The sequence below is a fragment of the Oncorhynchus masou genome, chromosome 20 (genome assembly GCF_036934945.1).
Source record: "Oncorhynchus masou masou isolate Uvic2021 chromosome 20, UVic_Omas_1.1, whole genome shotgun sequence".
NCBI lineage: Eukaryota > Metazoa > Chordata > Actinopteri > Salmoniformes > Salmonidae > Oncorhynchus > Oncorhynchus masou.
Window position 1 is genome coordinate 10,189,740 of NC_088231.1, and position 23,827 is coordinate 10,213,566.

The following is a 23,827-nucleotide window of genomic DNA, read 5'->3' on the forward strand; positions in this document are numbered from 1 at the left end:
CTAACTAGCAAGCCGTTTCACATCGGCTACACTCACCCCCCTTTTGACATCCTCCTTTTTCCGCAGCAACCAGTGATCCGGGTCAACAGCACCAATGTAACAGTATAGACTTTACGTCCGTCCCCTCGCCCCGACCTGGGCGCGAACCAGGGACTCTCTGCGCACGTCAACAGTCACCCTCGAAGCATCGTTACGCATCGCTCCACAAAAGCCATTGGCCTTGCAGAGCAAGGGAAACCACTACTTCAAGGTCTCAGAGCAAGTGACATCACCGATTGAAACGCCACTAGTGCACAACACCGCTAACTAGCTAGACATTTCACATCGGCGACACATGTAAATCTCTCCTGGCCCAAAGTGGAGGAGATATTGACTTCATCACTACTTGTCTTTGTGAGAGGTTTTGACATGTTGAATGTACTGAGCTGTCTGTTTGAACTACTTGCACACAGCTTGGACAAACATGCATACCCCGCAAGACATGCCACCAGAGGTCTCTTCACAGTCCCCAAGTTCAGAACAGACTATGGGAGGCACACAGTACTACATAGAGCCATGACTCGATGGAACTCTATCCCACATCAAACCATGTGTTTGATGTATTTGAGAACATTCCACACCAGCTGTTAACATGAGCTCGTCCTCCCCAATTAAGGTGCCTCTAACCTCCTGTGGTACAGTCCAATAAATGATAGGATTACACACACAAAAAACATTGTTGACCATTTAGGCTTTAAAAAATAAAGCAAATCACATAGAAATACTTTAAATTATTATTTCTATGATAAATAGTAGAAAATATATAGATAGTTGTGGACATGTTCCATTGTTTTGGCACAATTATTCATTTGCAAAGTGTACAGGACTCTTATTCAGAAGAATTCCAAAAATTCGTGACTCGGAAGTACTTAGTTCTTCTTGCCTGTGTCACAGTTTCTGGACCAGAGTTTTGTATTGCCTTTGGTCGGACTTTTGCCCAAACCCCAGTGTCCGATTACAATTTCCACGTTAGCGTTTTTAAATTCGCGTTGGAGATAGGACTTGGTTGATAGATGTTATTTAGGCAACGCTAGCTTGCTGCTTACAATGGCTAACTGTATGGTTTTCCACACTCAAATAGCCTCCGTCATGGAGGTGCTAGCGAATGCAGCCGTGTCAGAGATCTGTAAACTCGTAGACGACGACTATGCAGTGTTTCGTTTGGAAATTTCTCAAAGCCAGAAAGAAAACAGGACATTGCGGAGGAAACTACAGCTACTGGAACTGAAGATGGCACGGGAGCGCGCAGAGAGGACAATGCGAGAGCGCGTCCTCGCAAGTCGTCCAAGAAGTGTCAAGATTCTCGACCAGTACAGAGGAATAGCAAGAGGTACATTTAGCAGAAGGCCAAGACTGCCAGGCTTAGCGTCCTGATTTCCCCAGCGCACGTGTGGATTTACATGTGATAAGTACATATGGTTGCCCAAAATTGGGTGTTGGTCAGTTTTTGGATTGCATGGAGTAATTCCCCTGATTCCTTTGTTCAAGATAACTAAGACACTATCATATTTTAACCAGATTCTTGATTTACAACATTTCCTATTATTTACTCATTGAAAACAATATGATGCATGGAACATAATCAATCAATCTATAAATAGTATATCAAGAAGTTATGAGAAGTGTTACCTTACATACAATGTCAAAACTGTCAATAGTGTACCTAACCACCTCTATTCCCCCAATCACTCTCAGGTGAAGGACATCTCACTGGAGGCCACAGAAGCTTTGTGAAGCCAGCTGGACACAATACATGGAGAGATGACCAACCAATCACAGTTGATGAAGGGAGTGGAACCTCAACCCAGCACATTATCATAATAGAGGTTAGTATAATAGTATTGCATAAAATGTTTTTGTTACTTTGTAAATCAAATGTGGCCTGTTTATTTCCGAAAGGCTCCTCTTCAGCTATTCACTTGCTTACAGTGCATTTGGAAAGTATTTAGACCCCGTTTCTTCTACATTTTGTTACGTTAGTCTTATTCTGAAATTGATTAAATCATTTTTTCCAATGATCAATCTACACACAATACTCCATAATGGCAAAGAAAAAAATGAATTTTTGATTTTTCTCACAATGTCTAAAAAATAAACTGGAATATCACATTTACGTAAGTATTCAGACCCTTTACTCAGTACTTTGTTGAAGCACCATTGGCAGCGATTACAGCCTCGAGCCTTCTTGGGTATGACGCTACAAGCTTGGCACACCTGTATTTGGGGAGTTTCTCCCATTCTTCTCTGCAGATCCTCTCAAGCTCTGTCAGGTGTTGTCTTGGCTGTGTGCTTAGGGTCGTTGTCCTTTTGGAAGGTGAACCTTCCCCCCAGTCTGAGGTCCTGAGCAGGTTTTCATCAATTATCTCAATGTACTTTGCTCCGTTCATCTTTCCCTCAATCCTGACTATTCTCCCAGTTCCTGCCGCTGAGAAACATCCCCACAGCATGATTCTGCCACCAACATGCTTCACCATAGGGATGGTATTAACCAGGCGATGAGCGGTGCCTGGTTTCCTCCAGATGTGATGCTTGGCATTCAGGCCAAAGAGTTCAGTCTTGGTTTCATCAGACCTAGGATTCTTGTTTCTCATGTTCTGAGAGTCCTTTAGGTGCCTTTTGTCAAACTCCAAGCGGGCGGTCATGCGCCTCTTACTGAGGAGTGGCTTCCGTCTGGCCACTCTACCATAAAGGCCTGATTGGTGGAGTGCTACAGATATTGTTGTCCTTCTGTAAGGTTCTCCCATCTCCACAGAGGAACTCTGGAGCTCTGTCACAGGGACCACCGGGTTCTTGGTCACCTCCCTGACCAAGGCCCTTCTCTCTCGATTGCACGGTTTGGCTGGGTGGCCAGCTCTAGGAAGAGTCTTGGTGGTTACAAACTTCTTCCATTTAAGAATGATTAAGGCCACTGTGTTCTTGGGGGCCTTCAATGCTGCAAAATTGTTTTGGCATCCTTCCCCAGATACGTGCCTTAACAATCCTGTCTCAGCGCTCTATGGACAATTCCTTCAACCTCATTGCTCGGTTTTTGCTCTGGCATGCACTGTCAACTGTGGAACCTTATATAGACAGGTGAGTGCCTTTCCAAATCATGTCCAATCAATTGAATTTACCACAAGTGGGCTCCAATTAAGTTGTAGAAACATCTCAAGGATGATCAGTGGAACCAGGATGCACCTGCCCTCAATTGCTTTATAGAAAAATAACATATAATATGAATCAATAATATTTCTGTTTTATTTTTAATACATTTGCAAAAATGTCTAAACCTGTTTTCACTAGTCATTATGGGGTTTTGTGAGTAGATTGATGAGGAATTTAGAATAAGGCTCTAACAACAAAGTGAAGGTGTCTGAATACTTTTGGAATGCACTGTACCTTTACATCCTCATTTATCTCGTGAGACTTCCCTATGACATTGTTATTCAACTTGTGTACCGGTAATATCCTCCTCTCTTCTTGTGTTAGTCTGCAGATGCAGAGGCTGCAGGTCCTGGGGTTAAGCAGGAGATGGCTGAAGGAGAAGAGGACCCACGGCACAGCAGAGACAGCCAGACTGCAGCGGCTGGAGCGCCCCCTGTAACCACGGAGGACCCCACCACCGCCCCAGCGCAGCCCAGCAGCATCACGGAGGTCAGTGGAACGTCGAACACCATCTTCAAGACAGAGACATGCCCCAAGACTTCAATGGTGCTGGGGCGAGTGGGCTGTCCTGCTCCCCACTCAGAGTATTTACTTCACGGTAACCTGACGACGGTTCTGTCCCATCAGGACTCCGGTGACGTGTTACAGACTGTCAATGATCCGTCCTGTTCATACGCTACAGAGACACAGATGATACCTGGTGACATGCCTGTGGGCTTAGATACACAGACTAATCCAATGAGAGGGGACTGGAACCAGTACAGTAGTAGTGTATACTCTGAAGGGCACCTAGATAAGAAAGGGGAGGGTCTGGTCGTAGATGAGGTGACTGTGAAAGTGGAGGATGACGTTCCTCTGACATGGAATGCAGACCAGACTCACTTAGGAGAAGGACACTCGCAGGGCAACAGCAGTGATTTCTTAGACTACAGGGAAAGCTTAGAGACCAATCTAAATGTTGGGACCCACTCCCCTTTACATGGGTTCAGGGATTGCGACCCAGTGTCCACGTCAATGGGGTCTTCCGATTCACACAGCCATGTCCTTTTCGATCAGGTATTGAATTCAAACGACGGGGTCAGAGCCCAGTCTCGGGGAGGGGGAGCAACATCAGGCAAAAGTAAAGAGAAACGGTTCCTCTGCATGTTCTGTAACAAAGGCTTCAGCTGCCCTCAGAAGGTGGAGATCCACCAGAGGGTCCACACAGGTGAGAAACCCTACAGCTGTACCCAGTGTCACATTCGCTTCGCCCAGGCCGGTGACCTGAAGAGGCACCAGAGGGTCCACACAGGGGAGAAACCATTCAGCTGTACCCAGTGTAACATGCGCTTTGCCCATGCTGGCAACCTGAAGAGACACCAGAGGGTCCATACAGGGGAGAAATGATACAGCTGAGCCCAGTGTGAGAAGAGATTCTACCGCCAGCAGCCAGCTAAAGATGCACCTGAAGGTCCACACAGGAGAAAGGTGGTTCGCACTGCAGGAAGAGGTTCTTAGAGAGGAGCTACCTCAGGATACACCAGCAGAAAACCATTCCATTGAAAGTAACCATTCCAACTCGATTGCTTCTGACGTTTAGATCAAACCCTGCATTAAAGACAGATGAATTGTCAAAAGATCCACAGTTGCATTTGGAATTACTAGAGTAACATATTTCAGTGTTGAATATTCATGAGGAATGTTGCTTCCAGACATTGTAAAATATACACTGAGTGTACAAAACGTTAGGAACAACTGCTCTTTCCATGAATCCAGGTGAAACCTACAGTATGATCCCTTATTCATGTCATTGATTAACTCCACTTAAATCAGTGCAGATGAAGGGCAGGAGACAGGTTAAATAATATTTTTTGTTAAGCCTTGAGACAATTGAGACATTAATTGTGAATGTGTGCCATTCAGAGGGACAAAATATTTAAGTGCCTTTATACGGGGTATGTAAGTAAGTGCCAGGCACACCGGTTTGAGTGTGTCAAGAACTGCAACGCTGCTATTTCCCATGTGTATCAAGAATGGTCCACCCCCCGAAGGACATCGAGCCAACTTGACACAACTCTGGAAGCACTGGAGACCTTTGAGTCAATGCCCCAACGAATTGAGGATGTTCTGATGGCAAAAAGGGGTGTAACTCAATATTAGGAAGGTATTCCTAATGTCTTGCACACTCAGTGTATAAGGCATATATAAGCCTAACAAAATGTATTTGAACTGTGTAGGCCAGTGGTTCCCAACTCCAGTCCTCGAGTACCCCCAACAGCACACATTTTTGTTGTAGCCCCAGACAAAAAACCAGCTGATTCAACTCATTAACTATGTTTCCATTACATTTGTCCAGAGGTTTTTCATTTACATTTAGTAAGCTTGCGTAGAAAATAGATGTGACAGTTGTCTATTGCACTGTCTTGTGTCGACCAAAAACAGCAGACGTAATGAGTGCACATCAAAAAAAGTACCTGTCCAAAGTTTGGACACACCTACTCATTCAAAGGTTTTTCTTTATTTATCTTTATTTTTACTATTTTCTACATTGTAGAATAATCATGGAATCATGTAGTAACCAAAAAAGTTAAACAAAACAAAATATATTTTAGATTCTTCAAAGTAGCTACCCATGACAGCTTTGCTCACTCTGAAATATCACATTTATATAAGTATTCAGACCCTTTACTCAGTACTTTGTTGAAGCAGCTTTGGCAGTGATTACAGCCTCGAGTCGTTTTGGGTTTGACGCTACAAGCTTGGAACACCTGTATTTGGGGAATTTCTCCCATTCTTCTCTGAAGATCCTCTCAAGCTCTTGTCGGGTTGGATGGGGAGTGTCGCTGCACAGCTATTTTCAGGTCTCTCCAGAGATGTTAGATTGTGTTCAAGTCGGGGCTCTGGCTGGGCCACTCAAGGACATTCAGAGACTTGTAACGAAGCCACTCCTGCGTTGTCTTGGCTGTGTACTTAGGGTCGTTGTCCTGTTGGTAGGTGAACCTTCGCCCCAGTCTGAGATCCTGAGCAGGTTTTCATCAAGGATCTCTCTGTACTTTGCTCTGTTCATCTTTCCCTCAATCCTGACTGCTCTCCCAGGCCCTGCCGCTGAAAACATCCCCACAGCATGATGCTGCCACCACCATGCTTCACCGTAGGGATGGTGCCAGGTTTCCTCCAAACGTGACGCTTGGCATTCAGGCCAAAGAGTTCCATCTTTGTTTCATGAGACCAGAGAATCTTGTTTCTCATGGTCTGAGAGTCCTTTAGGTTCCTTTTGGTAAACTCCAAGCGGGCTGTCATGTGCCTTTCACTGAGGATTGGCTTCCGTCTGGACAATCTACCATAAAGGCCTGATTGGTGGAGTGCTGCAGAGATGGTTGTCCTTCTGGAAGGTTCTCCCATCGCCACAGAGGTACTCTGAAACTCCTTTAGAGGCCCTTCTCCCTCGAATGCTCAGTTTGAGTCTTGGTGGTTCCAAACTTCTTCCATTTAAGAATGATGGAGCCCAATGTGTTCTTGGGGACCTTCAATGCTGCAGAAATGTTTTTGTAACCTTCCCCAGATTGTTCCTTCAACCTCATGGCTTGGTTGTTGCTCTGACATGCAACGTCAACTATGGGACCTAACCACTAGGCTACCCTGGGGCGGCAGGGTAGCCTAGTGGTTAGAGCATTGGACTAGTAAGGTTGCGAGTTGAAATCCCCGAGCTGACAAGGTACAAATCTGTCGTTCTGCCCCTGAACAAGGCAGTTAACCCACTGTTCCTAGGCCGTCATTGAAAATAAGAATTTGTTCTTAACTGACTTGCCTAGTTAAATAAAGGTTAAAAAAAAATTATATATATATATATATATATATAGACAGGTGTGTGCCTTTCCAAATCATGTCCAATCAATTGAATTTGCCACAGGTGGACACCAATCAAGTTGTAGAAACATCTCAAGGATGATCAATGGAGCCCAATTTCGAGTCTCATAGCAAAAGGTCTAAATACTTATGTAAATAGAAATAAAAATAATTTTGCAAAAATGTCTGTCGGTTTGTCATTATGGGGTATTGTAAGATCTGGTATCGTAAAAAAATATATATTTTAGAATAAGCCTGTAATGTAACAATGTGTAAAAAATCAAGGGTTCTGAATACTTTCTGAAGGCACTGTATATAGCAACACCTCCCCCATAAGCATTTATGTCTCTTCTATGGATGTTATATCCTTGTAATTGCTACTGCTGTATCATCAAAGGAATTATCTAAGTGAGTCTCAGAAATGGCTAATATATGAATGCTATCTGATGTTAGCAAGTTATTGATTTCATTAAGCTTATTTCTAAGGCTATATATATTAATGAGTAATTTCTTTCCTGGGTAGCCTCTCAGAGACAGACATAATATAGAAAAGAACAAAGTACGAGAAAAAACAAACATTCAGCAGTCCATTAATCAGTGTGTGTGTGTGTGTTTGCTGCGGGTGGACAATAAGCTTGTCATAGCGCATGTAAGCAATGTACCCACACGCTTTGGCAGCTTTCATGGCCGGGTCAAGTTATTTTCTCTTCTGGCCCACAGCTTCAAAAAATGTGAAGAATTTTGAAGGGAATAATGGCCAATTGTTGGTTAATCCAGGTGTGGAAAGCTCTTAGACTTACCCGAAAAGGCTCAACTGCCAAAGGGGATTCTAACATGTATTGACTCAGGGGGTTACATACCTATCTACTTATGATATATTAGTGTTTTATTTTTCCTACTGCTAGAATTTTTCTTCTACTTTGACAGAGTATTTTGTGTAGATCGTTGACATTTTTCTTTTCAATTTAATCAATTTTAATCCTACTTTGTAACACAACAAAATGTGGAATAAGTCAAGGGGTATGAATACTTTCCGAAGGCACTGTAAATGAGGTTCCCAAATGCTTATTTCATAACTTCCATTCACTACTTAATTTCTTTGCCAAGACACTTTTAATGAGAAAATTCATGTAGTTTATCAAGCAGATTTGTAGTTTAGATGTGGTTTTCATATGGTGTTAAACTTGTTTATGTTTAATAAACACTAAACTTTCTAAGACTTTCATTGAGACTCTCTTTTGTATATTACATCTGATACCACCCTATTTTGCATATACCCGACAGCGCTTTATAACTAAATACACAGTGAGCTCCATATTGGGACAGTGGCATTTTTGGGGGGGGGGGGGCTGTACTTGAGCACTTTCGATTATAAATGATACAATGACTATGAGGTTAAAGTACAGACTGCCCGTTTTAAACTGAGGGTATTTTTAATCCATATCCGGTGAACCTTTTAGAAATGACAACATTTTTTGTACATAGTCTCCCCATTTTAGGGGACCAAAAGTAATGGCACAAAAACGTGAGAAGGTTAGAGAAGCACAAATATCATACCCCCCTGTCCCAATATATTTGCAGCTTACTGTAGCTACACATACCCACACACTAACAAACCTACTGTACACGTCAAAATAGTTTAGTCAGGTTTGTCTGATGACTTTTGACTTATCATAGCCAACTTATTTTTTACCCACGACCTCATATTTATGTTCACCATGATGGGTTTAACAACAATGAAGTCATTCTGTGACTACAGTATAGGACTCCAAACATAGTGGGGATGGGTAAACACTCAATGTTGAAAGTCTGTTTATTATCTGTGTGTACATACCTGAGGGAGTGTATGTCTGTGTAATCTGTATCACCTGTCTCTTCCAGGAGGATGAGGGTCCAGAGGTGCTGCTAGTGAAGGAGGAGGGGTGTGAGGAGGGTCTGGGGGACACTGAGGGGACCATAGTCATGGAGGACAACCAGACTACACCTCCTCCTGAACCCACAGATGAACCAGCTGAGCAGCACAGGACCACACACAATCTCACTGAGGTGAGCCCACTGTGCACTACTGTCTGAATGGTATTAGATCAGGTCTTCATTTTGTCTTAAGTATGGGACCATGCCATATAATTAGTATTAAACCATTAGTATTGTATTAAATCAGCTAACATGTTTTGAATTGTACTCATAGCAGTCCCTCATTGCCCAATCAGATTGATGCTCCATAGCAGGGTGCTCATATCAGATTTCTTGATCCAACATCCTCTGTTTCTCTTACAGTCAGTAGACATGGAGGATGGGAAGCCTGATCTGCTGCTGGTCAAAGAGGAGACAATAGAAGATGGACCAGAGAGTGTTGATCTGCTGAGTGGACTAAAGGTGGGGGAGCAAGGTAAGGGAGAAATACATACACCTGCTTCTACACCTGCATTGCTTGCTGTTTGGGGTTTTTGGCTGGGTTTCTGTACAGCACTTTGAGATATCAACTGATGTAAGAAGGGCTATATAAATACATTTTATTTGATATAACCTCGATACAGTAATAGATCTTCAATGGGAATAGTGATGCACCTGTCTAATTGATTTTGTCCATTCATAAAATGAAATCAATACAACTTCTGTTTACATATAAAAACACACATTATAATGTATGAACTTGACCAGGTAATAGACTGAAAAAACTCCATATGTAGAATTTTCTGCCATGTTTGTAAAGTCTATTCTCTAACCTCTTCCTGCAGGTGGTTGGCTGGAGGCTAACAGAGGAAACTGGGCGACGATCTTGGATTCTAAGACAGGTGCAGCCAGGGGCCCGGTGGACAACATCACCGAGCAGGCCAGGGCCACAGGCGACATAGTGGATGTTAGTGGAAGGGACAGCATCCTCAACTCTGGGCTGGTGAACAACACTGTTAACCAAAACCAGAAACAGACAGTCGAACACAAAACAACAACCGATCATAGTCTCCATGACAACAGACTGGCTGAGACCAGGGTGAGGATTAGATTTGGTCTGCGGGGACAGGGAGGTGTCCATATGCGGCAAGAGAGAACAGACACAGACTTGGCTAGCGATGCTCCATCCTGCTCCTATAGTTGTGATTCAGAGAGACAGATGGTGCCTCAGGTTAACCCTCCAACAGGTGCTGCCTTCAGCCTGCCTTCTATAGGATCTATCAACAGGAACATGGACCCTGCCACAACACAGACACTCCCTGGCATTCGACCTCCTCACACTCCCCTTATGTTAAACCAGACCTCAGACAATTCCAGTGCCTCAACACTAAATAGCTACACAAGCCCATGGACAAATGACATTAGTTGTGACACTATCAGCAGATCTGGTGGCAAAGAGAAGCGCTTCCCATGTTTGTTCTGTGGGAAAGTCTTCAGTTTCCCCAAACAGGTGGAGATCCACCAGAGGATGCACACGGGGGAGAAACCTTTCGGCTGCCACCTGTGCCGGGCCAGTTTCTCACACTCGTCCAGCCTGAAGAGGCACCAGAGGGTCCACACAGGGGAGAAACCCTACAGCTGTCCGCAGTGTGAGAAGAGGTTTTCCCACCAGCACCAGCTGAAGAGGCACCTGAAGGTCCACACGGGAGAGAGGCCATTCACCTGTACGCACTGCGGGAAGAGGTTCTCAGAGGGGAGATACCTCAGGACACACCAGCAGAAAATGCACACGGCCCATGTATAGAGTACAGTGACATGTAATGTAATACTAGTTTGTTTGTAGTTAATTCTGTTGGTTTTGGATGCAGTAGGGAACTATATGAAGTGAACTGAGGAAAGAATGAGTATGATGAGGCAGAGTAGATGATATGGTGATGGATGGTGTCTGTAAAAATGCTTCACTGATGAAAAGTGACAACCTTGACCTGTTGTTTGATGCTGTTTTTTATAATGAGGAAATGTTAGTGCCTTAATTCATGTTTACCTGACTAAGTATTGAACACATTTATTTTGGTTATTGAACTACAGAAGGTATAGTGGATTTACATCTGATAATGGAATTACAACTTGGGTCCCTGATCTATACTATACAGAAATGTATAATTATCGCTATGAATATCATTTGCTTCGTGGTGAGGTACACAAAGGTAGAGAAATATGTAATATCTGTATTTTGCATATTTGGGTATTATTCTACACACTGGCTATTATTGTAATGAGCTCCGCCACCCCAAACAAAATCTTGTTTCACAAGTTTGGACATCACAGAAGAGAACCGTACAGGACAGTAGAGTACATTGTACTGTCTCTACTGTACTGTACAATACTTTACTGTTCTGTACTTTACTGTTGTTACAGGCTTTGGTTTTTCATTTATATTTCGAGGTTGGACTTTAGCACATTGGGCGCACCGATTGGTGTCACCTTGTTGGTCAGTATGTGTTACACCTGTGCTGGCTGTCATCTCGTTAGTCAAAAGGGTTTTCACCTGTGCTGGCCCAGTGCTCCTGATGGCTTGAGAGATGTGGAGGGTTAACACCTTTAGTGTATATATTTTATTTTATTTTCACTGTTTTTGTTTTGTTCCACTTTTTGGTTTGCATCCAGTCTTTAAGTTTGGTGTGGGTTTTAATTTAGTTTGCCGTTTTTTGGGCAAATTTAATGGCCGCTCATGGTGAGTGTCTTTTAGGTCCCAGTTGTTGTTGCCAGACAACTTTCAGTGGACAACCCCATGAGTGTCTTTCAGAACCCCTCCTAGAACCCCACCTGTTTTGTTTTGTTTTTTGTTCGTTCCCCCTTCTGTTGGAGACCCAATTTTTGGTTTCTTGTTGGGGAATATAACAAAATAGGGGCTCGTCCGAGATCTTCAAGCCCAGGAGTATGGTAGTTGCTCTAATCTACTCTGAAGCTCTGCTTTGCCCAGATGTTAGGGTGTTCAAAAGACACTTTTGTGGTAGAGTTTCTGTCACTGACATCCACCCTGAGAGCTTTGAAGAATCATTTTGTAAAGTTGAACACAGGCTAATAAAAAAGAAAGTTCAAAAAGCCATGGACTTTAAGTTGAAAGCGTTTGTGGAAAACCCTACATGGAAGATGCTAGAACAATGTACGAAGAAGAATCTGCTCGTCATTGCAAAGCATTGTGACATCAAAGTTGTACATGCCGATTCAAAAGCAGTATTCAAAGAGTTAGTCTATACTGCTTTGGTGGAGGAGGAAATGCTTCCGGAGAGGGAAGGATGATGAAAAGGGTCCTACGGGTGGTAGAGTACACCCCATAGATGTGCAACTGCGAGAGGTAGAACTAAAGACAAAAAGAAAACAGAAGCTTGAGCACAAGGAAAGGGAAAGAGAACATGCAGCCAGACAACAAGAATAGGAACGTGAGCATGCCATTAAGATTAGGAGAGATGGATCTAGAAGCACTCCGAATCCAGTGAAGCCATCTTGCACCTTCGCCATATTTTGATCTTGGTCAGAACAGCCGACTTGTACCGCCTTTCAACATAAAGGAGTTGGACGTATATTTTACTCGGTTTGAGCGGATTGCCAAATTCCTAAAATGGCAGCAAAATACACTATATATACAAAAATATGTGGACACCCCTTTTAATTAGTGTATTAGGCCTATCCTTCAGGCTTACGAGTTTATCTCTGAGACAACAGTTCCGTAAATGACAAAATACAGAATCACAAAAGCAATGTTGAATTTGCAAGGGAACACGCATGTCTTTTTGATCGGTGGTTTGGTTCTCAAGAGGTCAAAGACCTTGAGGATTTAAAGACACTCATCAAGCACTGCAGCAGTAATGAACATAGGAAAATGTATCTATAGGCTTTCGTTATTATTAGTGGCTTGGGTCTTTTTTAATAGAAAAATATTTCACTTTTTCTGTTCATCGGAGTAACAACATGAGAGAGGAAAGGGAGAGCGGCGGACCCTCCATCAGCTGAGACTGACCACTGGCAATGGCAGCCCAGTAAAATAAAAATAAAAAGCTAATTATTTAAATGTATGCTTCAGAAGTAATACAACAATGGATCTATTACCGGTGTGATCATAAAGCCCTCCTCAAATTTTGAAATATGATTTTTATTAAATGGCCCTAACAACAATGCATTGGCAGGGCAGTTCAAGCAAAGCCAATATACTACGATTGGGCTTATAGCTTACTGTACAAACCTCATTGCTACAGTACTGTTTTTAAGTGGTCAATGTTGCATAGGCTTACGTTTTTTTAAGTCATGTTAAAAAAGATCTGAGCTGTAAATCTCGGCTTGCATTTTCACTCATTGTGATCTTGACTCAGAAAAGATTGGTGACCACTGTTCTAGAGTCCCTGTTAACACTATCAACGTTTCTCTTGACTGTGGCAATTGTGATCGAATCAACTCAATATTAGACACTTTCAATGCAACAAAACAAACTATGCAAGAGATGTTGTTGTAGGCAGAATGCATCGGAGTAGGATTCTATTGCATTGACACGCACTACTCCGCCCTTACTCAGACCGGTGCAGCATAAAGTCAGAGCTGCAGTAGGCCTATATGCAAATAGACCATTGGCATATATGGATCTGAGCCATTTACTTCAAACTGGACTGTATTTACAGCATGAGCAGTTGTGAGTAGATTGTGAGTGCTTGTTTTGAAATCAAAGTGAGAGCTGTATGCAGCAATGTGTGCACATTTTGTTCATATCCTTTGCCACTTTGAGTTATTAGCCCAGTTATAGATCATTTGTAGTCAACAATAGGGGAGTGATTGCTTCCTACAAGAGCACAAAACGTGTACATCTTTGAAAGGCGAGTCAATTAAAGAGCTTTTTTATTGCCTTAAAGGGGTAGTGTTGTATTTTGAGACAGGCTTGAATAAGCTAAGTAGCCAATAGGCTACTTTTGCTGGAGAATAGTTGCACTTCCACAAAAATATGACAGGGAATGAAGTACCATATAGATTCAGAACTAAGCATACATATTTTCATCCAGTTTAATTTAAAGGTATTGTTGATATCGATGAAATCTATTACTTCAAGCCCACCATCAGCTCTTTGGTTTTATATTACAGACTTCTTAAGATGCAATGTATATTTTTCCATATAAAGTCTAGGAAAGTCTTGTTGATATCCTTGCTGGTTTGATCAGCTACAAATAGGAAGACCAGGGTAGACAAATCGTGACAGAACTCTGCTTTGGACAATAAAACCCTTCCAATAATAGAGAGGTCAGCCAGTTGTTAAAGATGGATTTTGTTTTCTTTCATCTCTGAGAGAAAATGAGATGTTGACGGACAATATGGTTTTTCACAATATGCACCCCTAAATGTTTCACATTATCCTTCACTGGAATATTCTCAACAGATTGGTCATTTGAGTTATGCAGGGACAATATATTTCGTATTTAAAGTTAGGTTCCAGACCAGAAGAAAAAGAGAATGATTTGATAATATTAAGTGCAAAATAAACTTGATCCTTGTCTTTTAGAAACAGCTGTATCGTCTGTTAATTGAGATATTTGTATTTATTTTCTAAATATTGAAATACCTTTAAATTCCGGGTAGTTTAAAATGCTCATATTAATTAATTTTTTTTAAACTTACAAAAATATTGACTTATCTTTCATTTGACATGCTCCTAAGAACTTCACATGTTGGTGCTCCTTTTAGATGGAAATGCCCACATGTTGTTTCAAGCTGGGTAAATGACAAACTGATAACGGTTGCATCCTCCGCCCAGACGCAATGGGCACTCCGCGTCTCGGGGATCGACCTGTGTCGTGCAGGACACCACTCAAAGGAGTGATCAATGGGGTAGCATTGAGTGTAGAAGTGGATCAAATAAAAAAAAATATTTCCAGGTGTTTGTGACGCATGCTGTTTGGTGAGATGTAGACCCGGTAGCAATGGTGAGAAAGAATACCCTGTCTGTCTTGTTGAACGTAAGCACAGAGTTTCTACTTGATAAGGTCAGCTAAGGTTATATTCGTTATTCTGTGATGCTGCCTTCTCAAACTGGCCAATAAAAATATTATATTAAGATGAGCAAAAGAACACAGAGACTGGACCTCTGCCTAGAAGGCCAGCATCGCCTCTTCACTGTTGACGTTGAGACTGGTGTTTTGCGGGTACTATTTAATGAAGATGCCAGTTGAGGACTTGTGAGGTGTCTGTTTCTCAAACTAGACACTCTAATGTACTTGTCCTCTTGCTCAGTTGTGCCCCGGGGCCTCCCACTCTTTCTATTCTGTTTAGAGACAGTTTGCTCTGTTCTGTGAAGGGAGTAATCCCTGTGAAGGGAGTAGTACACCGCGTTGTACGAGATCTTCAGTTCCTTGCAATTTCTCTCATGGAATTCCCTTCATTTCTCAGAACAAGAATAGACTGACGAGTTTCAGAAGAAAGTCCTTTGTTTATGGACATTTTGAGCCTGTAATCGAACCCACAAATGCTGATGCTCCAGATACTCAACTAGCCTAAAGAAGGCCAGTTTTATTGCTTCTTTAATCATCACAACGGTTTTTAGCTGTGCTAACATAATTGCATAAAGGGTTTTCTAATGATCAATTAGCCTTTTAAAATTATAAACTTTGGTTAGCTAACCCAACGTGCCATTGGAACACAGGAGTGATGGTTGCTGATAATGGGCCTCTGTACACCTATGTAGATATTCCATAAAAATCTGCAGTTTCCAGCTACAATAGTCATTTACAACATGAACAATGTCTACACTGTATTTGTGATCAATTTGATGTTATTTTAATGGACAAAAAATGTGCCTTTCTTTCAAAAACAAGGACATTTCTAAGTGACCCCAAACTTTTGAACGGTAGTGTATATTCTTAGTTTATTAGATAAATAGTCAAACAAATCTATTTTGAATATACCTTATGTACATTGTATATTTCTCAACATAGAAGTCTACTAAAATTCAAATTCAGTGTAAATGTAAGTTTGATTTAGCTGGCCAATCAATGTCATTGTATTATTAGTACACTAGCATGAACAATTAAATGGAATTCCTGTATTTTCTTTACAAATAAAGTGTATTTATAATGTATTTCAAGTATACTTTTACAAATAGAGTAAAAGCTAACCACATTAGCTATTGTAATTAACCATGTAAAGGTTACCTTTATTGACCAAGGAATCTCCTCAGCCAATGTTACAAGAGGATATTTACAAAACAGTTGTCGCTGGAGTGGCAATTTTCATCTAACGTTTTTGATAACTGTGCACCAGTGGGATTTCAACACTTAAGCTGTTCACATTACGGTGATAAATAATTAATTTGGAAAATGAACATCAAAACATTTGAATAGCATAAATATGAGGAACATATTATAAATCAAAACTTCAGCTGCAGAAAAGGATGCTGGGTAATATTTTTTTTTAATGCACATACTTTTAAAAGTATCCTTAAATATATTTTGTGATTTTTTTTTTTACTAGATATACTTGTTTTTGCAAAAACAGCTCCAAGTGTATTTGGAATGAATATACTAAATTATTAATAATTGTGTTTTAATAAGTGTGTTCAAGTATGATGATAGTGAACTTATGGGTCTTTCTATAAATAAAGGAGCCAATGTGTGACATCAGGGTCAAAATTTCAAAATGGTTTGACAAACATTTAAACAGGATTTTCCTGCAGCTTTACATGTAGTTACCGGAATGAGAGTCTAGATAGGCCCAATGAGACCATAACTTTAAAGCAACAACAAAACATCTACATGACATTCAAAATGTTACATGAAACATGGACACTGCATGTTTGTTTGCCATGCCTAGTAGCAGGTCTGTTTGTGCTTTAGTCAACTCCTCTACCATTTATAGCCATGCTAAACATTCCAAAGGAATGAAAGAGATCAACAGCATTTCTATATATTTTTTTTATAGTTGATATAATACTTTAATTCAGTAATACAATACAATGCGTCTGTCAACAAAATCATTAACAATAATAATAACCAATAATGAAATCACTATAATCAGTAAACTCTTCAAGCAGTGTGTGTGTGAACTTGACATCACATTCTTTCTTCCTCTGTCCTTGTTTCCTCCACTCCTTGCCTCTCCATGAAAGTGCATTGGAGCACGAGGGGAGGAACCTTGCCTCCTCTCCCCCAATGTGCTTTGAGAGGGAGGTGAGGAATGGAGGAAACAAGGGGAGAATCTCAATTGCATTTTCTTCATCCCTCACGTCCTCTCTCCTCGCCTCCTTCTCAAACCCCATTGGATAAGAGGGTGAGAGGTGAGGGACCTCTGACCTTCTCATCCAATGGGTTTTTAGAAGGAGACGAGGACAGAGGATGCAACAAATCAAGGAAATGCAATTGAGATTCTCTCAAGGACAGAGGAAGCAAGTACATGACAGCTATGATAATTTTTTGACAGTGCCAGACTGACTGAACCACCATAATACCCATGACCTGTACAGAAACCAACCCTAGCCCCTACTGCCCAGAGTCTAGACATTTGTCTGAGAGCGATTGATGGGTGGTGACATGATGAGAGCTCCACCTTACCCTCTGATAGGCTTGGGGGAATTTTGGCGGTATTGCTAACACTTGTCCAATTCTCTCAGATTTTCACAAATGTGTAGGAACAAGGGCTAGGGGTTGGTTCTGGACAGGACCTCACAACCCTTCGGGTGTGTGGTGGACTTACAGCCCAACACTTGAGGCATTGGTTGAATGTTTAATTCCATTGCTATTCACACACAGATTTGCAGAGGTGGAAGCTGGACACACCCACAGCACCCTACCAGGCTGACCAGACAGGTCTGTGTAGCTGGAGGCCCTGCTGTAAACAGTGAAATTTTATATTTATGTCTACTATTCACACCCTTGCCTCAATCCAGCTAGTTACATGTGCAACCACTGACTAACTATAGCTAGGGCATATCTCTAGTCCAGCAATGGATCCTGTTGTTTTGGCTGTATTGCATCATTTAATAAGATTATCAATGGTTAGCTCGGTAGCTTTGATATATCAGTCAGCTAAACATTTACAGTAACATCAGTTCTTTAATAAGTCAATACATACTAAATCTTAAGTAGAAACTGAGAAATCATACCTTATCTTGGTACTGTGGCACAGTATGGGCAGCTACTAATCAATTAATTCATAGATAATATATTAATAGAATGTAGTTAGAAGATTGGAATCAGCGGAGTTTGAACAATAATATCCCCAAGTAACTAAACAGCTAGACACCAAACATGCTTCAACCAAGTATTATGCGTAATTATTGATGAGCACAATTAATTTCAGTATCGATTTTGTCACGTTCTTTCAAAATCGAACCCAGAAGCAGACCAGGACAAGGAGAGAAGGAAGAAGGTGAGTATTTATTTACAAGTGAATATGAATGGGCAGCGGTGGTGAGTTGATGGGAGTAAATAGGTGGATCCAATGGGGTAGCGGAATTCTCCGACGACCAGGCGGGAATGGGGTAAATGATCCGGGTGAATAACTGAAGACAGAACAAACGGAGGTAAGTTTAAGGCAAGCAATACGTAAAAAAACAACAAAACAAATTCTATCTAACTTGAGGCTGATACTATGGCACGACATACTGTTCATGGCTAACGATCCGGCAGGGAATGGATGTCAGGTCAGAGCTTTTGAAGGGGAGAGGTGATGATCAGGACAGGTGTGCAGATTACTGATGGGATACAGGTGCGGGTGAACATCGATCTCCCAACAAGCTAATTCGCCCGGCAACCAGACAGGGTGCGTTCCAGGACACCGGAAACACACTCCAGGACAGAAACACAGGCAAACACAGACTCAGGAAGCGGGATTCGTGACAGATTTTAGTTTTAGTAATCAAATTGAAGTTACTATTTCTGTTTAAAGCATTGGATTTTGCAATCACATAAACTGTTGCCCATGACAACTGTTTTCACACTATAACATAGAGAGAGATACAAAAATTGCGCAACAGAGAGGGCTGCCTCGCTTCTAGTCCTTAGGAAACTTTGCAGTATTTTTTTTAAAAGTATTATTTCTTACATAGTTAGCCAAGAAAATCTTAAGTGTTATTACATACACCCGGGAAGAACTATTAAATATCAGAGCGGCGTCAACTTACCAGCACTACGACCAGGAATACGACTTTCCCGAAGTGGATCCTTTGTCCAAACCACCCAGGGCATCTGACCCAAAACAACACCACCAGAGAAGAGGCAGACGGAGCGGTCTGCTGGTCAGACTTCAGAGGCGCGCACACCACCCACCGCTTCTGAGTATATTACTCGCTAATGTCCAGTCTATAGATAACGAGGTAGACAAAATTAGAGCAAGGGTTGCTTTCCAGAGAGACATGAGAGATTTGAACATACTCTGTTTCACGGAAACATGGCTCTCTCGGGATATGCTGTTGGAGTCGGTACAGCCACCTGGATTCTCTGTACATCGTGCCGACAGGAATAAACATCTCTCCGGAAAGAAGGGCGGGGGTATATGTTTCATGATTAACGACTCATGGTGTAATTGCAACAACATACAGGAACTCAAGTCCTTTTGTTAACCTGACCTATAATTCCTCACAATCAAATACAGACCGTATTATTTCCCAAGAGAATTCTCCTCCGTTATTGTCACAGCCGTGTATATTCCCCCTCAAGCCGATACCATGTTGGCCCTCAAGGAACTTCACTGGACTTTATGCATACTGGAAACCATGTATCCTGAGGCTGCATTAGCTGGGGATTTTAACAAAGAAAATTTGAGAACAAGGCTACCTAAATTCTATCAGCATATTGACTGTAGTTTTCGTGCTGGAAAGGCACTGGATCAAGGCCCTCCTCCTCCCTCCTTTCAGCAAATCTGACCACGACTCCATTTTGCTACTCCCTTCCTATAGGGTTATATGAGTTTATAAGAAAGTGCATAGAAGATGTAGTACCCACTGTGACTATTAAAATGGATGGATGGTGGCATTCGAGCAAAACTGAGAGCGCGAACCACCGCATATAAACATGGAAAGTTGACTTGGAATATTGCCAAATACAAACAGTAGTTTGTAATTCAAGTCGCAATTCAACGGCTCAAACGTGAGATGTTTATGGCAATCAGACAATCACAAACTACAAAAATAAAACCAGCCATGTCACGGACACCGCAACGGCTTGCTTCCAGACAAACTAAACACCTTCTTTGCCCGCTTTGAGGATAATACAGTGCCAGCAACGTGGCCCACTACCAAGTATTGTGGGCTCTCCTTCTCCGTGGCCGTCATGAGTAAGACATTTAATCGTGTTAACACTCGCAAGGCTACCGGCCCAGATGGCATCCCTAGACTACATTGTCCTCAGAGCATGCGCAGACCAGCTGGCTGGTGTATTTACATACATATTCAATCTCCCCATCCAGTCTCCTGTCCCCACATGCGTCAAGATGGCCACCATTGTTCCAGTACCCAAGAAGGCAAAGGTAACTGAACATCGCCCCGTAGCAACCATTGTTCCAGTACCCAAGAAAGCAAAGGTAACTGAACTAAATTACTATCGCCCCATAACACTCACTTCTGTCATCATGAAGTGCTTTGAGAGGCTAGTCAAGGATCATATCACCTCCATCTTACCTGTCACCCTAGACCCACTTAAATTTGCTTCATGCTCCAATAGGTCCAGAGACGATGCAATCACCATAACACTCCACACTGCCCTATCCCATCTGGACAAGAGGAATACCTATGTAAGAATGCTGTTTATTGACTATACTATACTGACTATACTCTTATTCCATTCCATTCCATGCTTAGATTTGTGTGTATTAGGTAGTTGTTGTGGAATTGTTAGACTACATGTTAGATATTGCTGCACTGTCGGAACTAAAAGCTCAAGCATTTTGCTGCACTCTCAATAACATCTGCTGACCATGTGTATGTGACCAGTAAAATTTGATTTGAAATGTTATGAGGTTACAGTACACTTCCAAGATCTTCATACAAAAGAGTTAGACAGCTATCCAGGAATTTCACAGCATCAAGGTAAATGTGTAATTCAATGGTTAAATCCCTTAGTATATGATATAAAAACAAACAACAGTATCATAAATGTAAGGAAAAAATGTCACACAACTAACTGGTGCCCCCGTACCGGTACCCCCTGTATATAGACTCGCTATTGTTATTTTACTGTAGCTCTTAATTATTTGTTACTTTTATTTATAATTTTTGGGGTATTTTTCTTAAAACTGAATAGTTGGTTGAGGACTTGTAAGTAAGCATTTCACTGTAAGGTATTCTATTTGGCGCACGTGACAAATAAAATTAGATTTGTTGCCAATCTGTGAAGACAACAAGCATGAAAAAGGGTTTAAGCATAAGTTTTGATTCAACTCATGGATTATATTGAATGTATCTATATTCCCCCTTTATATCTTAATGTATCCACATGAAAAAAATTGCAAATTATTATTAATGACATGGTACCCTAGTTTAGAAAAACCCATATACACGGAGTGTACAAAACATTAGGAACACCTGCTCTTTCCATGACATAAACTGACCAGGTGAAAGCTATGATCCCTTATTGTCACTTGTTAAATCCACCTTAATCAGTATAGATGAACAGGAGAAGGCAGGTTAAAGGATTGAGACAATTGAGACATGGATTGTGTGCGTGTGCCATTCAGTGGGCGCAATAACTGCTATGCTGCTGAGTTTTTCACTCTCAAATGTTTCCTGTGAGTATCAAGAATGGTCCACCACCCAAAGGACATCCAGCCAACTTGACACAACTGTGGGAAGCATTGGGATCAACATGGGTGGAATGCTATCGACACCTGTTCGAGTCCATGCCCCAATGAATTGAGGCTGTTCTGAGGGCAAAAGTGGGTGCAACTCAATAGGTAGTCCTAAAGTTTTGTACACTCAGTGTATATCACACAATGTCTGGATGCAATATTCTACCCAGGAATATTCAACACTGAAATATGTTACTCTTGTTATTCAAAATGCATCTGAAAGTCTTTTTTGCTGATAACAATGAAAATGAATGTTTGTCTTTAATGCAGGGATTCATTTAAATGTCAGAAGCACTCCAGTTGAATGGTTACTTTCTATGTTATAGAGTGGAATGTTTTTTCTGCTGGTGTAAACTGAGGTATCTCCTCTCTGAGGACCTCTTCACACAGTGTGTACTGGCGGACGGCCTCTCTCCCATGTGGACCCTCTGGTGCCTTTTCAAGTCACCAGCCTGGTCCATGCTCTGACAGATTAAGGCTGTTCTGAGGGCAAAAGGGTGTGCAACTCAATATTAGGAAGGTGTTCCTAATGTTTTGTACAACCAGTGTAGTATACTTAAATACAGAAAAACAATGCATTTAAAATGTGTATTAAGTGTAATGATAGTAAACATAGTATACTTAAGATATACTAGAAAAATATACCACAAATCTTGTATTTGTAGTATATTATGTGAATTTGGAGTATATTTAAGTAAAATATACTTTTTTCTCACCTGGATAGTCAGAGGGAGTGTACAGTTGGAATAGAGAAAGCTCTGTGTGTGTGGGCGCCCATGCAGCTGGGGATCCGAAGTGCCCTGTGAGGGAGAGACAGGTTGAGATTGTCAGAGTTTGAGTGGGGCAGAAAGTGTCCTATGCGAGGCAGTGAAGAGTAGCGGTTAGCCCACGGGTGAGGGATTAGACTGGGAGCCCCTCAGTGAGTAGGCCTGAATAGAGACATCCAGAGAGGATGAGTTTTAGTAAGGTAGGGTTTCTTACGTTTATTGCTATGGTGGCTGCTTGAATCATTTTGCAGGGGAAATTAAGAATGGACATCTGTCCAAAGAAATTGAAAAATAAGAAAAATTGTCTAGGGTTGATAATTCCCCATCGTATCTTGGTAGAAGTATGTTTTCTGGAACGATGTACACCCAACTCTGTAAACCCATTGAAGATATCCAAAGTGGTGGAGAAAGCTTTGGGTAAAGTTCAAACGGAGCAGGTCACCTATTAAATGGAGTAATTTCTGGAGTTGCATAATAAGTTGATATTGATATGCTAAAGTATATGCTAGATGAATTGTGTGGTTAATGGCAAGAAGCAGAAGGGTTTGTCTGCCCTTGTGTTTTTTTATGTGGAGTCCCTCCTGACCTGAGTGCAGCTGGGATATGTGTATTATCCTGTCAGAGCCTTTATATCCAGGCCTTTGCCGTGTAACAGTTGTAAAATATTTGGACATGTAGAAAGTGTCTGCAGACGGAAGGAGCCGAGATGTGGGACGTGTGGGGGAAACCACTTTGATGGAGACTGTGCAGCAGAAGAGATATGCAAAGGAATAAAGTATTGTAACTGTGGTAGAGAACATGAGGCGACATCCTTGGAATGCCCAAATAGGGTGAAAGAGATGGAGGTGGCCAAAATCAGGCAATTCACTCCTATGCGGAGACAGTAAGAAGGGTAGACATAGTAGGAGGTCCGTGTGTTGTCAGGTAGGCCTCTGCAGGTTGCAGAGTTGGCCTCCCACCAGCAGGATCCAGATATGCTGTATGTAAAGAAGGTGGACTTTGTGAGTTTTATGGCAATTGTGATCAATGGCACAGCTAATGTGGAGGGGAAGTCCAGGAAGATGGGCATTATTGTGGTTGCTGCCGAGTGGTTCCTGGGACTAAAACATTTGTCAGCGGAGGAGTTCCATGAGGTACTGTCAAGAGCAGTAATACCCTCTCAGGACCGTGTAACAGCCTGGGGAGGGAGTTCATGGAAGTTTGAAGTAATGAAGAAGTGAGAGATAATAACAAAACGGATCTCCCACTCTCACAATATGGAATTTCCTTTTTTCATCCCGTACAGTTGGTGGCGCTAATGCACCATAAATATTGGCTGCCAACCGCCGTAAAGAAGAAGTAAACGG

At 41.8% G+C, this 23,827-nt stretch overlaps 1 protein-coding gene across 1 annotated transcript; it reads left to right on the forward strand.

Annotated features, from left to right (window-relative positions):
- The first annotated feature begins 934 nt into the window (after positions 1-934).
- Positions 935-12,113, forward strand: LOC135506924 (zinc finger protein 252-like). Its single transcript, XM_064926354.1, has 6 exons — positions 935-1,369; positions 1,735-1,865; positions 3,508-3,672; positions 8,890-9,054; positions 9,286-9,397; positions 9,747-12,113. Exons 1-6 carry the CDS (start codon positions 1,087-1,089, stop codon positions 10,703-10,705), a joined length of 1,815 nt encoding a protein of 604 aa, XP_064782426.1. The 5' UTR covers positions 935-1,086; the 3' UTR covers positions 10,706-12,113.
- Positions 12,114-23,827: the final 11,714 nt, after the last annotated feature.

What these genes read in the sequence shown, in the direction of transcription:
- LOC135506924 (XM_064926354.1), top strand. Translation starts at nt 1,087, where the DNA reads ATGGCTAACTGTATGGTTTTCCACACTCAAATAGCCTCCGTCATGGAG. An exon ending in GTACAGAGGAATAGCAAGAG is followed by an intron (nt 1,370 to 1,734) that starts GTACATTTAGCA and finishes AATCACTCTCAG; the next exon opens with GTGAAGGACATCTCACTGGA. An exon ending in CCACACACAATCTCACTGAG is followed by an intron (nt 9,055 to 9,285) that starts GTGAGCCCACTG and finishes TTTCTCTTACAG; the next exon opens with TCAGTAGACATGGAGGATGG.